The sequence below is a fragment of the Petaurus breviceps genome, unplaced genomic scaffold, assembly GCF_028583685.1.
Source record: "Petaurus breviceps papuanus isolate PSGF00001 unplaced genomic scaffold, PetGlider_PUasm1.0 91041, whole genome shotgun sequence".
Taxonomy (NCBI): domain Eukaryota; kingdom Metazoa; phylum Chordata; class Mammalia; order Diprotodontia; family Petauridae; genus Petaurus; species Petaurus breviceps.
Window position 1 is genome coordinate 39,793,087 of NW_027187400.1, and position 13,972 is coordinate 39,807,058.

Genomic DNA, 13,972 nt, shown 5'->3' on the forward strand with positions numbered 1-13,972 from the left:
CAGGTCAGGGCCGTCACTTACAGGAAGCCTCATCTGACCCTGGGCTTGTACTCACAGTGGCGACACTTAATTACACAGTCTCCTTTCCTATCACTGTCTGATGTTTCCTGTGGGTGCAGCCTGTTTCCCCAGACAAGTTTCATGTTCTCCCTGGGCAGGGCCTCTGTCTTCTCCTGCCCTTCCCCTGAAGTCAAGCTGAACAGACCTGCTGAGGCCTTGTGGGACAGTGGTAAGGGCCCTGGATTTAGTCAGAGGGGCCTGGGTTTGCATAATACTAAATAGCAACAGCTCACATTTCTAGAGCACTCCAAAGTTTGCAAAGCACTTACCACCTTATCTCATCTGGTCCTCACAACAAGCCTGAGAGGGAGGTGCTATTATTGTCCCCATTTTACAGATGGAGAAACTGAGGCAGAAGGAGGGGGGCCAAGTGGCTTACTAGTAAATAAATAAAGCTGACTGTGAACTCAGAACTTCCTGACCGAGTCCAGCATCCTATCTACAGGCTTGCCTAGATCTAGCCACCTTCTGTGTGACCCAGACAAATCATTTAACTTTTCTGGGCCTGTTTCTTTAACCAATCAAAAAGCATTTATTAAGATCCTACTATGGGCCATAGGGCAGTTAGATGGCACAATGGATAGAGCACCTGGCTGGACATCAGGAAGATACCTTCATGAGCTTGAATCTGGTCTCAGTGATTTCCTGGCTATGTGATCCTGGGCAAGTCACTTAGCCCTGTTTGCCTCAGTTTCCCATCTGTACAATGAGATGGAGAAGGAAACGGCAAACCACTCCAGTATCTCTGCCAAGAAGAACCCAAATGGACATGACTGAAAGGACTAAACAACAATTACAGGCCTCACACCTCACTAGACCTTGAGGATATAAATACAGACAATGAAAACAATCCCTACTCTCCAGTTGCTTACTACACTCTGTCGGGGAAGACAAGGTTCATATGTTTCTTCCCCCATGTCAAGAGGACAAGGAGTTTCCAGCTCTGAATCTATGATCTCCACGCTCCCTAGGTCACATCACCTTTGTGGGCCTCAGTTTCTCCATCTGTAAAATGGAGAGGTTGAGCCAAATGAGCTCTGGGATCAATGTCCATGCTAGAAGGGAGCTGAGAGGTCAGCCGGCACCGACTTTCCTCTCCCCACCTCCACCTCCATTTTACCAGTGAAGAAACGGACCACCAGAAATGTAAATCCACTGGGCCAAGATCACATACAGTGAGTGAGACAGGATTTGAACCCAAGACTCTCCAAGGACTCCAAATCCTGTGCTTTCCCCACTGCACTCTGTCAGCTCTAAATCCCATAATCTTCCTCCTAGAATTTTATTAAATTTAGCAGACAAGCCTGCCCTACTTGCCCTCACCCCCAGTCACATTCCTAATGTGGGGAGGGCCTCCCCCAACTCCTCTGTGGGCAGGGCAGAGAGTAGAGAGCAGAGGTCAGGGCCTGGGTGGGGCTGAGGATGGAGAACAAGGGCCTCAGGGCAGGCGAGACCTGAACATCTGTCTTCTCAACAGCTGGGAGCCTCCCTTTCCATCAGCCTAAAAGGTCTCCATTCTTTCCTGACTCACATTAGCTCAATTAGAGCAGGGAAGGCGGGAAGGACAATGGTCTCACTCACCCAGATGGGTTTTTTGGAGGGAAGGAAGGCAGAGATGAAGAACAGGACACAAGGAGTCTGGGATACTTCCTCAGGCCCATATGGTTTCCTCCCTCAAAGGGGAGGCCCAACCTGCAGGGATGGAGACAAAGGGGGACCCAGGGCCTGGTCTGGACAGGGCAGGGGAGTCCTTCATGAGGCAATGGGAGGGAGAATGGTGGGTGATGGAGAGAGGAAGGCAGCTGCAGGGAGGGTGGCAGAGCGAGCGGGGACCCCATCCCTCAGTCCCCACAGAGTTTCTGCTCTAGAAGTTTTCAGTAGGAGGAGGCGGCTGTTGGGTTGGCTTCTGGACCCGCAGCAGCAGGAATGCTAATTAACGAGGTTAGTGCTAATTAATGAGGCTCAGGAACATGGGGAGGGAAGGGAGAGACAGGATGAGACAGGCAATTCTCTTCCATTTCTAAAATCCCTGCATAGATGAGAAGGCCCTACAGAGGCTACTGGGGGCTTCCCCCTTAATCCAAGACAGCCCCAGTAGTCTCTCTGGGCCAGGACCTGACACAGGAGGAGCCTCTGGAACTACTATCCCCCCCAAAATCAACTTCAAGCTCTGGGTCATAGCATCCACTGACCAGGCCTCACTGAGCTTAGGGCACAGATCCACTGAGCTATTCCTGGAAGCAACTTCAGCAGCCAAATCATCCCTCTCCCTCACTTTACAGAGGGGAAAGGAAAGACCCAGAGAGGACCAGTCACTTGCCTGAAGTCACTCAGGTGGTAAAGAGAAGCAGGATTTGAACCCAGACCTGGTGACTTCAGAGGCAATGCTTTTTTTCTATTTTCCCATAAAACCTTTAACTACTCTAAGAGATAGATTCCCAGAGGAAGGCTGGAGCTGACTCACTTCTCTAAATGGGACTTCCCAGCCCCATCCATGGCTCTGGCCTCCCCAGTCACACCATCTTCCTCCCCCTCCCCCTCTTCCCCTCCTAATCCTCCTCTCTCTCCTCCTCCCCCTTCCCAAGGTCTTCCTCTCGTCTGCTTGGGGGGCATGGCAGAATCAGAGAATTTCAGAGTTAGACAGGACTACAGAGATCCTCTTACCCAAACCCCTGCCTGACACACACAGGGTCTCCCTGGCTCTACCTTCCTCATTCTCATGGCCTCTGATCGGCATCTAAAACTTGTTTCCTTCAAGGTCTTCAGGGGGCTCTGGCTCTCCCAGTTCTTAAGCTCTCGTTTGTTCCCTTGAGCACACACATGCACACACACACTCACACACTCACACTCTCACATACACACACATGCACACACATACACACACTCACACACCCACACCCACACACACACACACACTGACCAGAGGGAACTCAGACATACATGTCTGCCTGGTATTGTCCCATTGTCTAGTACCTCTTTCCCCTTGGCTTCAATCATTCAATTAACAAGCATTTATGAATTAGTTAATTAAGCCTACTATGTTCCAGGCTAAAGCTGGGAGTTGGCTGTCCTCCCTGGACCCCAGTGACCTGGGGCAGCCCAAGGGCACTGTGGGATGACCAGATATCACAGACCTGAGTGGGTGGCCACTCAGAGCCTTTCACACTAGGTCATAACTCCCAGACCATGACCCCTGACCCCAGACCACTGACAGCTGGTCACTGAAGCCCCAGTTGCCAGGCCTTCCTTCCCTACCCAGCAAAGAGAAGCTTCTCCTCTCCTGAACAAGGCTTCAGGGAAACCCCGAAGATGAGTAAGGACCTGGCCATCATAAAGTAAAATGTGTGTGTACACATATACATGCACATACACACACACACAGTGGTTACTGGCCTGGGGAAAGAGACGTGGCTGGTTAGGTCAGAACCATGTCCCCAGGGAAAAGGGAGTGGCTATATGGCTGCCCTCTGAGCAATCACTCAGCCTGGAAATGACACCTGGGGACTGACCCTGAGATGTAACCATCCAGGACCAACTTTAAATACTGACCCCCAACTGGAACCCTCCCGTCACCAACCCCTGAATGTGACCACTTGGGGACCAGATTTTGAACATAACTGTCCAAGTAATTGAGGTCAACCATCTGGATGTTGACCCCTGCACATGACTGCCCAGTGAATGACCCCAGACGGCTCTGGCCCCACACTCACCATCTGGAGGCGTCGGCGGTGGCTGCGTGAAGTGATTCCCAGGTTTGTCTGAAAGTAGAGAAAAAATACAGATGTTAGGGTTCAAGCATCCACCAATTACTATCACTTAATGCTCCCCAGAAACCATTATTCTGGGATCCTCAGACTAATTCACCAATCAGCTAAACCCTTCACCCTCTACCCCTTCTGGAGACTCAGGTCACCTCAGACTCCTGTGCCAAACTCAACCAGAAAAACCTCTCATCCACAGATAGCAAGACTAAGGGGCACTGGACACAGCATTCAGCACCAAAACCTGTCTGAGTTCTCCCAGATCTTGGGCCCCAGTGAAACAGAGAGAGGGGCAGGCTGAAGCACAGAGTGGAGGACTCAGGGGAAGACAGGGAAGGCTGGAACCCAGGAGGGCCCAGCCCCTTCCCCCTGGCCAATGACCACAGAACCAAATCCTGATATGAATAAGACTAGAAAAGTAGATGGGGCCATGATCATCCTGGGGCTCAAGGAGAAGCCCCCCCAGATCCTTAGGGGGAGCAGGGTTTTAGGGTCTTCATTACTCCAAGCTCTTTGCCCCTGGCCCTACATTAAGACCTCTGGTTTCTTCTTCTCCCCCCACCCCCCACCCCCAAGTTCAGCAGGAGCAGAGGGAATGAATATGAAGGAAACTGTGGGCCCTCCCACCATGTGCAGTGAAGGCACATTCTCCACTCCCGCTCTGAGGCTGCCAGTGCCCCACCATCTCAGTTCAGGGACAGCTTCCCCACCCCAAAGCTAAAGAGAGGGAAAAAATGGTCCCTGGGTCACAGGCCAGGTCTGGGACTGAATTCTGCATGAGAGCAAGGGGCACAGCCCATGCCCAGGGCTTGGGGCCAAAAGAAGACAGGTCTGCTAGGGACCCAGGAATCTAGAGCTAGGCAGGACAGGCCAAAGTTGCACCCTGCACTGTAGGCTGGCCACTTCTAGACGCCCACATCCAAAGCTAAGCCAACCCACTCTGATCCTCTGCCAATTTCTTGTCCCCTGTAACCCCCCCCCCCCCATTCCTTCTGTCTTCTCTCTGGAACTCGGCAGCAGATCAGAGGGCACAGGCAGGACCAAAGACATAGCCAGGGTGCTCAGAAAGGCAGATGGGGCAGGACACCCAAGGATGGGGCTGCAGGTCCCTCCAAGGGGCCTGATACACGTACAGTTGTTGAGGAAGAGAAGTACAGCAAAGCCCAGCGTGGAGGTGGCCAGGAGAATGAGGCAGATGTTACAGGGGATCATGAAGTATCGCACCACCAGGGACACCTTGTGCTGATATAACTGGTCCCGATCCAGGGCCGAGGACATCGCGGGGTACTGGCAGGCAGTCATGGCCCTGGCCCTGGGCCCCGCCACGGCAGCCACGCCCCCCTGGGGGCCCAGGCAGTGGCCCTCCCGGTGGGGGTCACACCCAAAACCTGAGCCGCCCCAAGCTGCAGAAGGGAGAGCCAACTCCCCCCATCTTGAAATTCCTCAGAAGTTGCTTGCAGTCAGGACAGGGAAAGAGGAGAAGCCGGAGGAGCAGGGCGTGTGGAGGGGCAGGGCGTGTGGAGGGGCGGGGATCACAAATCCACCAGCATCTCCCCCAGGAGAGTCAAAGGCTGAAGGAGCTGGTGGGGGCGAGGGCTCAACTCCAGGCTTCAGTCACTCTTGCTTCTTCTCCGAGGGGGGAGTCCAGAAGGCACACTGCACTCGCTAATGCCAACTTGGTGGGGAAGCAGGTGGAGTGTGCAGGAAACCCAAACCTCAAGCCCCCTGGCCCCCTCCCCGGGCTTAACTACAATCCCAAAGGTGGGGGGAGGGGGAGCCCTGCCCAAAGCCAAAGTCTCCCCCAATCCTCCAAGGGAGACTCTGGCGAGGCGGGAGGGTCACCTGTGCCCTCTAGAGACACAGTGGCCAGGCATCCCTGATCCCCCTCCGGCAAGCCTGGGCCCCCCTGCTGGCCCTCACAGCAGCTCCCCGAGGCTCCAGCTCCGCAGCAAGCCCACCTGGGGCCTCTCCACGCCCCATTGCCTGCCCCGCCCAGGCTGGGGCCACTGGCTGCTCCTCCCCTGGGGGCTGGCCCCCCTCCTCATGCTGCTGGGACCCCGGCTCCCAGATGGAGCCCTCACGCGGGGCTCCTGCCCAGCCTTCACTCGGGGAAGCGAAGGTCTCTCAGAGAGCAGATCCCCCTTCCTCCTCCCAAGGCACCCAGCGCTGGGGTCCCCCGAGGGCTCTCTTCAGTCCGGCTGGTGCCAGCACCGATCTGGATGGCAGGTTCCGGGCTCCCTCCTCCCCCAGACGGGCTGCTCCACCAAGCTGCTGCCGGTGCCGCGGGAGGCCCGGCCGCCTCCGGGCGGGCGGCGGGCAAGCAGGAAGCAGCAGGGACAGATGGACTGACTGACGGACGGACGGATGAGAGAAGAAAGGACGGGGACAGCGGCTCGGCGGCGGCACAGCCCGCTCGGCGGCCTCACGGCCGGACTCCCTCCTGCCTCTGGCTCCGCGCTCCCAGCCTCCTCCCTGCCAGCCTCAGTGCTGGGGGGCGGCAGCGGCGGCGGCAGCGGCGGCGGCGGGCAGAGGCAGCCAGCGGGCGAGAGAGTGAGCCAGAGAGCGGCGGCAGAGAAAGCAGGCGAGGAAGCTTAAGAGGAGGAAGCACAGGGCCCCCAGCGAGGCCGGCCGGCAGGAGGGAGGGGGAGCAGAGAAACAAAGGAAGGTGTCTCCGGGGAGCTCTCCCGCCGTCCTGGGGGAGCCCTCAGCCCGCAAGAGCAGGCAAGCATCGAGGAGTGAGCCAGCGCGGGAGGGCAGGGCGGCGGGCGGGCAGGCAAGCGGGCGGGGTCACACAAAAGGAGCAGGAGCCTTGGCGGGGTGGGGACAGGCATGGGATTGGGCTGGGGGAGGGAGTCCTATCTCTAAATGCTGGGGGAGGGGGGCAGAGAGTACCCTCGCCAGTCTGATCCCTCACTTCCCTATTCTCCTGAGGCTTGTGGGTGCAGTATTGGGGAGGGATCCCATATTTGTCTTCTGTTATCATGTATCCATGTGTCTGACTGTCAGGGTGTGTCTGTGACAAGAGATTTGTGTCTATACGGGTGTTGAGGTATGTTGGGGGGGGGGTGGCCTGAGCATCCGTGTGTCCACCATATGCATGTACACGGCTCTCAGAGTATGTCTTCGGTCTGTGCGGATATGCCACTAGCTTTGTCTGGGCTGAAGCCCAATGTGTCTAGCAGTGGGCTCGGGTTGGGGCACATCACAGGTCCAGTCATCCCATCTGGAGATCCTGAATGTGCCAATGTCACCAGGTGTCAGGGCAGCTACAGAACTGAGGAGTGGGTCAGTGGAGGAGGGTCTGGCAAGGGGAGTGCATTGACACATCTGAGTCTCCAGACGTCTGAACACATCAGTGTGAGTGTGTCAGAGCAACATTGGGCAGGTGGGTGTGGCAGTGTCAGAGGATCTGTGTCCAGAAGCAGCTGCAGGTCAGTGTGAACCCTGTGTAGCTGTGTCTGGTATGTCTGCATATGGGACTGTGTCAGGGTGAGGGTCTATGAGTGAGTGTGTCAGTGGGGCTGTGTGTCAGGGTGAGGGTCTATGAGTGAGTGTGTCAGTGGGGTTGAGTGTGTCAGGGTGAGGGTCTATGAGTGAGTGTGTCAGTGGAGCTGAGTGTGTCAGGGTGAGGGTCTATGAGTCAGTGTCAGTGGGACTGAGTGTGTCAGTGGGGCTGTGTCAGGGTGAGAGTCTGTAAGTGAGTGTGTCAGTGTGGCTGAGTATGGACTGAGGGTCTATGAATGAGTGTGTCATTGGAGCTGAGTGTGTCAGGCTGAATATGTGTAAGTGGGACTAAATGTGTCAGTTGAGGGTCTATTGTATGAATGTGTCAGTGAGGCTGAGTGTGTCAGGTTGAGGGTTTATTTGAGTGTTTCAGTGGGGCTGTGTGTCAGGCTGAGGGTTTATTTGAGTGTCAGTGGGGCTGAGTGTGTCAGGCTGAGGGTTTGAGTGTCAGTGAGGCTGAATGTGTCAGTGGGACTGTATTTCAAAGTGAGGGTCTATGTATGAGTGTGTCAATGGGGCTGTGTCAGGTTGAGGGTTTATTTGAGTGTCAGTGGGGCTGTGTTTCAGAGTGAGGGTCTATGTGTGAGTGTGTTGGTGGGGCTGTGTGTCAGGCTGAGGGCTTATTTGAGAGTCAGTGGGGCTGAGTGTGTCAGTGGGGCTGTGTTTCAGAGTGAGGGTCTATGTGTGAGCGTGTCAGTGGGGCTGAGCATCTTGGCATTCCCATCCTAGAGGCAGTAGGTCAGGGTATCTGAGTCTAATGTCAGAATGGGTCTGTGTCACTGTGTCTGAGTGTGTCAGCACATTGGAGAGTGTGTTGGGGCTCTGAATGTCTCAGTGTGACTGTCACAGTCAGGTCATCTAAGTATGTGTCTATATCTGCGTGATTGGGAACCCTGGACTCCATACCCAAGTGGACAAGAGCGGGCAACCCCCAGGCAGGATCCTGGAGGGCATTTCCAACCCTGCCCCCCATTTCCAGGTCTCCCAGACCTAACAAGAACCCCACGTCAAAGAGCCTCTCCCAAGCTTCACTTAAAGAACATGTAAATAAGCAGTATGCAAATGAACAATATGCAAATGAAAGAAGTCAGCTCCCAGAGAATGCAAAGGGAAAGGTACAAGGTCTGCCTCAAGACCACCCTTCCCCCTGCTGGCCACCTGTGGAAATGGGGAGGGGAGACAGGCTGGTCCCCAAAGGGGCAGCCCCTCTGGGCAGACCAGAGATGTCATACTATACCTTCCCCCCATGGTATTTGGCACAGATGGGGGAATCAGGAAGGGATACATTTGACCTCAACCCTCTCTGCTGCTACTGTTCTCCAAGTGGTGATAGCCTGGAGAAGGGGAGGGCAGGGGGGCAATCTTGGTAGGGAGTGGGGGGAAGTAAGTCACTATAGCCCATGAGGAGAGGAGCTGAATGGGGAGTCTGCTGAAAGCAAGTCCCTTCTTCTCTCTGAGACTCAGTTTCCCCCTCTGTAAAAACAAAGGAATGGATGAGATATTCACAGGAGTCCCTCCCAGCTCTGATCCTCTGAAATCTGCACCCAAAAAGACCTCCAGGTCTTCAGAGGTGCCCCCAGCCCAGCAAGGGCACAAACCAGCCCACCCTCACCCAAGGCAGAGCCAGCGCCCAGCCCAGATGGTGGGTCTACTGTGATACCTCAGTCTGTCCATCCACACCCTCCTCCTCCCTGCTAACCCACTCCCTCCCTCATTCACTCAGCTCTTCTTGCAGGGAAGCAGTGGCCCCTAGCGGCTTCTGGGGGAACCACATAGATCTAGAGGAAGCCAAAGATAATGGGTCTGGTACCAGAGCCCTCCCAGCCCTGGGCAGCCACCAGAAGGGGGCCCTGAGTGCCCCCTCACCCCTAAGCCCTGAGCCACTGGGAAGCATGGCCAGCGGGACAGGGTTGTCCTGGGGTGACCACCCTGGGGGCGACTCCACACTCTCTGGGGTACCTCCGTCTCCCAGGACCCAGGGCACAATCCACTGCCCGGGACAGGACTCGGCAGCTCCCCTGCTCAGTCCGAGGCTCTGACAGTCTGCTCTCATTTAAAATTCTGCAACTGGGTAACAGGAAGGTGAAGATCCCCAAATGACTCGCATCACATGGGAGGGAGAGCTTGGCTGGAGAGGAGCAGCCAATGGGGACCAGCTGGGGATTTGGCTGGGGAAGGGGGGAGCACCCCCCCCCAGAGCCTCACTGTTAGGCTCTCCAAGGCCCCACACACCCCTGGAGGCAATTCCAACCAGACCCAAGAGGAACAGCCTCTCGGTTGGCTCAATGCACATTAATCTCTGCCCCCCAGTCCTGAATTCCCTGGGGGAGGGAGGAGGGTGAGTTCCAGGGAGTTCAGGTTACTGGCAGCCCCGGCCCCTCGGTGCCCAGCTGCACCTGTCAGGCTGTGGCCCAGTCTTGTCTGATCCTTATGACAGAGAAAACAGTATGGCCTGACCCCTGAGTGCCCAGGCATGAGCCTTGGGTTCAGATTCTGCCCGTGGGACCTCGAATATCCTTTCTTCATCTATATATGGGATTAATTTGGTCTAAAAATGACACGAATAACTACCATGCTGCCTCTTTCTGAGAGATATTGTCTGTAGCACAGACAAGTTCCTAGGAGGTGATTTATTACTAAGGGCTTTGCAGTGAAATGAACCCAGTGGCCAAGAGAAATGAACTGTCCCTTAAATGGGGTTCAAGCTGATCCACAGGATCATACCTGAGAGCTAGACAGCGGCCTCCAAGGTCACTGAGAGGCCATCCAGGAACTGAGGGAAAGGCTAAGGAACCTGCCCCAGGCCAAGACTTGAATCCAGCTCCTCTGGCTCAAAATCCAGAACTCTTCCCAGTGCTTCTCCCCAGACCCAAATCAAATGGGGGAGGGGATGCACAGAGGGGCAGCAGGACCATGGTCCCCCTGGGAGAGCCGGATGTCCACTACTCACCAATCAAGGCCACATTTTCTGAGCATCCCTTCAACAATGGGCATTTCAATGCCCACATGGTTAGAGTGGGGAAGCAACCTGGATACGAAATCAACAGGGACCTGGGTTTGAATCCTGACTGTGACTGTTTCCTACTATATGATTCTGTGACTTCTCAGCATCCCCATCTTTAAAATGGGAATAGGGACAAACCCCAGAGCATCCTGGAAAGTGGCATTTTGTGGGTAAGCTAATCCTGGCCCTGGAGGTTAGGCCCATCAGAGAAGGAGCTTTGGAGAATGGAAGCTGGGAATGCCATAGGGGAGAACAGAAGGCAGAGGTGCCTGGGACTGAGCTGGGAGGGTGGCTGCTGCTGCCGCTGCAGCTACCACCAATGATAATGATACAAGGACTGACATGTTCTAGGGCCTGCCGTGTGCAGCACTGAGCTAAACATTTTACAAATTTCATCTCATTTGATCTTCACAATAACTCTGAGTTAGATTATCTTCATTTTACAGTCAAGAAAACTGAGGCAAAGAGGTTAGGTGACTAGCTAAGGTCACACAGCTACTAAGGGTCTGGGGCTGGATTTGAACTCAGGTAGATCTCACGTGTGTATTCAATAGGGAGGAGTGCTGGGAGATAAAAATGTAGGGATGTGGTGGCATCCGATTGAAATGGTCTTGAATGCCAGGCCAAAGAGTTTGGATGCCAGAGGGTCAAGGGAGCTATGATGGGTGCGTGAGTAGGGGAGTAACACTGTGGTAGCATGGGCTTGACTGGGCAGGGAAGGAAGGGAGGAAGACTAGATAGACAACAGTCGGCTCCAGCAGCTTTAGGAGAGGGAAACTCTCACAGTTGGAGAGTTTGGGAGTGAGAAGGAACCTTAGAGGTCATTTAATCCAACCTCTTCATTTTCAAAATGAGAAAACTGAGGCCCAAGGAGGTGAAGGGATGTGGCCAGGGTCACACAGCGGGATTCGAAGCCAGGTCTCCCAGCTACCAGGGGACAGCTGGGGGCACCACAGAGCACAGGGGCTAGAGTCAGGAAGACTCATCTTCCTGGGTTCAAATCTGGCTTCAGACACTTACTGGCTGTATGACCCTGGGCAAGTCACTTTACCCTGTTTGCCTCAGTTTCCTCATCTGTCAAATGAGCCGAAGAAGGAAAACTGGTAAACCCCTCCAGTGTCTTTGCTGAGAAAACCCCGAATGGGGTCATTGGAGGGTCCAAACAAGGACTTCCAGACTGTCTACTATCTATCACAATGCCCCTCATGGCGGGGGGAGGGAGGGGCTTCCCTTCCCAAATCCAGTGTCAAGATGAAGAGATGGTCCCTAATAATCAGAATCACCAACTGAGAGCTGGAAGAACCCACAAGCATAGGCTAGAGGGGGCCTTAGAATAGAGAACGTCCTGGCAGGGAGGGACAAGAGGACACCAAATGTTGGGGGAACCCAGAAAAGAGATTCCAAGGCAGGAGGGGCCTTCAAACACTGAATGTCTTTTATTAAGCATCCCACAAAAATGTTCTCATGTGGTCCTCCCAACAGCCCTGGGGACACAGGTGCTATGATTATTTGTTTCACAATTAAGAGAACTGAGGAAGATAGAGACTCTGTGAACTGCCCAGCTGCACAGTTAGGAAGTGTCACCGAATATCGGGGCTTAGGAGGGACCTTGAAACATAGAACATAGAACAGCAGAACTGGGAGGGATCTTAGGACAGAAAAGGCCAGAGCAGGACATGAATGGTCAACAATCAGAGGGCCCTTAGATCACGGAATGGGAGAGCTAGGAAGGGCCTTAGAACACGGAATGTCAGGCCTGGGGTAGGGTGGGGATACCTTAGAACACAATGACTAAGCTGAGAGGACCAAGAATATAGAATATGGAAGGAACCAGAGAACGGAGCTTGGGAAGGGCCTTGAAGAGCACTGAATCCAAGCCCCAAGGAAACTAATGGTCATAGAAACAGGAAATGACTGGTTCAAGGTCACTTGGCTAAATGTCAGAGCCTGGACTTGGCCCCCAGATCCCCAATCCCTCTCCCTTTGTCCCCAGCAATGTGAAGTCCTCAGCCTTAAACCAGACCCTGTCCCCATATGCACAGGTCCAGTGGGGTCATGCATGAAGCCGCCCCCTGGGGAGCTGGGGGTTAAGGGGGGTGCTGGAAGCTGCCCAAGCTGGCACTTATACATTTGGGGGGAGGGGGGCGGGGCCAGAGAGCTCAGCCTCACCACCCTTATTGCAGGCCTGGAGTCCCAGCTGAGAATGGAGAAACAAAGGGGGCATTGAGGCCGCAAAAACAGCAGCACCCCTCCCTCCCCTAAGCCCAGAAGGAAGTTGAGTCCCAGGGAGGGGGGGAGCTTCAAAAACCTCTGTTGTCTGGGACTCTGAGAATGCCCCCTCTCTCTGGCCTGACCTCCCTCAGGTAGCAGCCTGTCCCTTAGGGACCTGGGGGCTTCTGGGTCACAGGCCTGCACAGCCTGCCTGGCCCCCCTCTTACATGTGAGCACAAAACCACACACATGTGCAAACATAGCGCTCTTCTGGCAGAGGGGGTCATGGGGGAGGGGAAGGGAAGGGCTAGCCTAGAGGAGGATGGGAGACCAAGGGGACCCCCCCAGTCTCTGCCCACAGGCCAGTGCCCATGGCAACCAGCCCTGCCCTTTCTCATGCAGATAGCCCCACCCCCCTCTGGACAATAGGGGCTCAGCTCCCCCTGAAAGGGATGGGGGCCCCTCAGGGGAGGAGCCTGGCTTCCCTTCTGAACAGCCCAGTGGGGGGGTAGGCAGAAGGACCTCAAACAGTGACACCCCCTCCCCCTCTCCCTTTCCCTTCCCAGTTGGGTTCAGCTTCAGGCCTCCACTGGGGACTAGACATCCAGACAGGCCAGTTCCTTCTGGCTCCGGAATGGGCACACAGATGTCTGAGGTTTCAATTTAGCTGGCTCAGGGACTCCTCTTCCTCAGTTTCCTTATTTGTGACATGGGAGAAGGAATGGATTGGCCAGCCTCGGAGGTCCCTCCCAGCTTCAGATATATTATTCTCTCTGCCTCTTCAGGCCGAGGCTAGGCAGCCCACCTACACATGTCAGGCATCATAGCCCCAGACCTAGACTAAGGCCAAGGTCAGTCAGATCCCTGGGGCCTTCTCCCCTAAAGCTGGATCCAGAGACCCACAGGGAGGCTGAAGGTGGGCCCACCACTCAGATGAGAAAACAGATACCTGCAGATGAATAGGAAGGGGGAAGAGCTCCCTGCCCACCTCATTCAGAGCCCTGGACACTAACCATTGGACGACACTGCCTGCCTTCAGAATGGAAGCCTGGGGCCTCAGGGGATCCCTATACAAATTCCTCCTCCACCCTACAGGAGGGGGTAGTTAGGAGGAGCCTGGGAGATCCTGGGTAACGACAGTTGGGAGGGGAGGGGGAGAGATCCCCAGACCCCGCCTTCCCTGGCTTCAGAATTGGGATCATTTGTGATTCTGTCAGCGCCTGGGGCCCTTAGATGGCACTGAGGATTGACACAGCCCATTTGAGAGCTGGGGAAACTGAGGCCCAGTGGGGGGTGGGAAATGGCCCAACTATTCTCCTGCCAGACAGCCTGGTTACTGAAGGGAGGTGAAACCTCCTCCCCCCCCCACACCCACCGCACCGCCCCCCGTACCCTACGCACCCCACCGTGCACACCCCGCCACCACCGGCCC

The 13,972-nt window shown here is 55.2% G+C and overlaps 1 protein-coding gene across 1 annotated transcript in view; it reads right to left on the reverse strand.

Moving 5' to 3' along the window:
- The window catches only part of AGRN (agrin), an 89,376-nt gene that overhangs the window by 46,383 nt on the left and 29,021 nt on the right, over positions 1-13,972 (reverse strand). Inside the window, exon 3 of the mRNA XM_069079563.1 lies at positions 3,771-3,818. Coding sequence (XP_068935664.1) covers positions 3,771-3,818 — 48 coding nt within the window. The remainder of the gene's footprint in view (positions 1-3,770; positions 3,819-13,972) is intronic.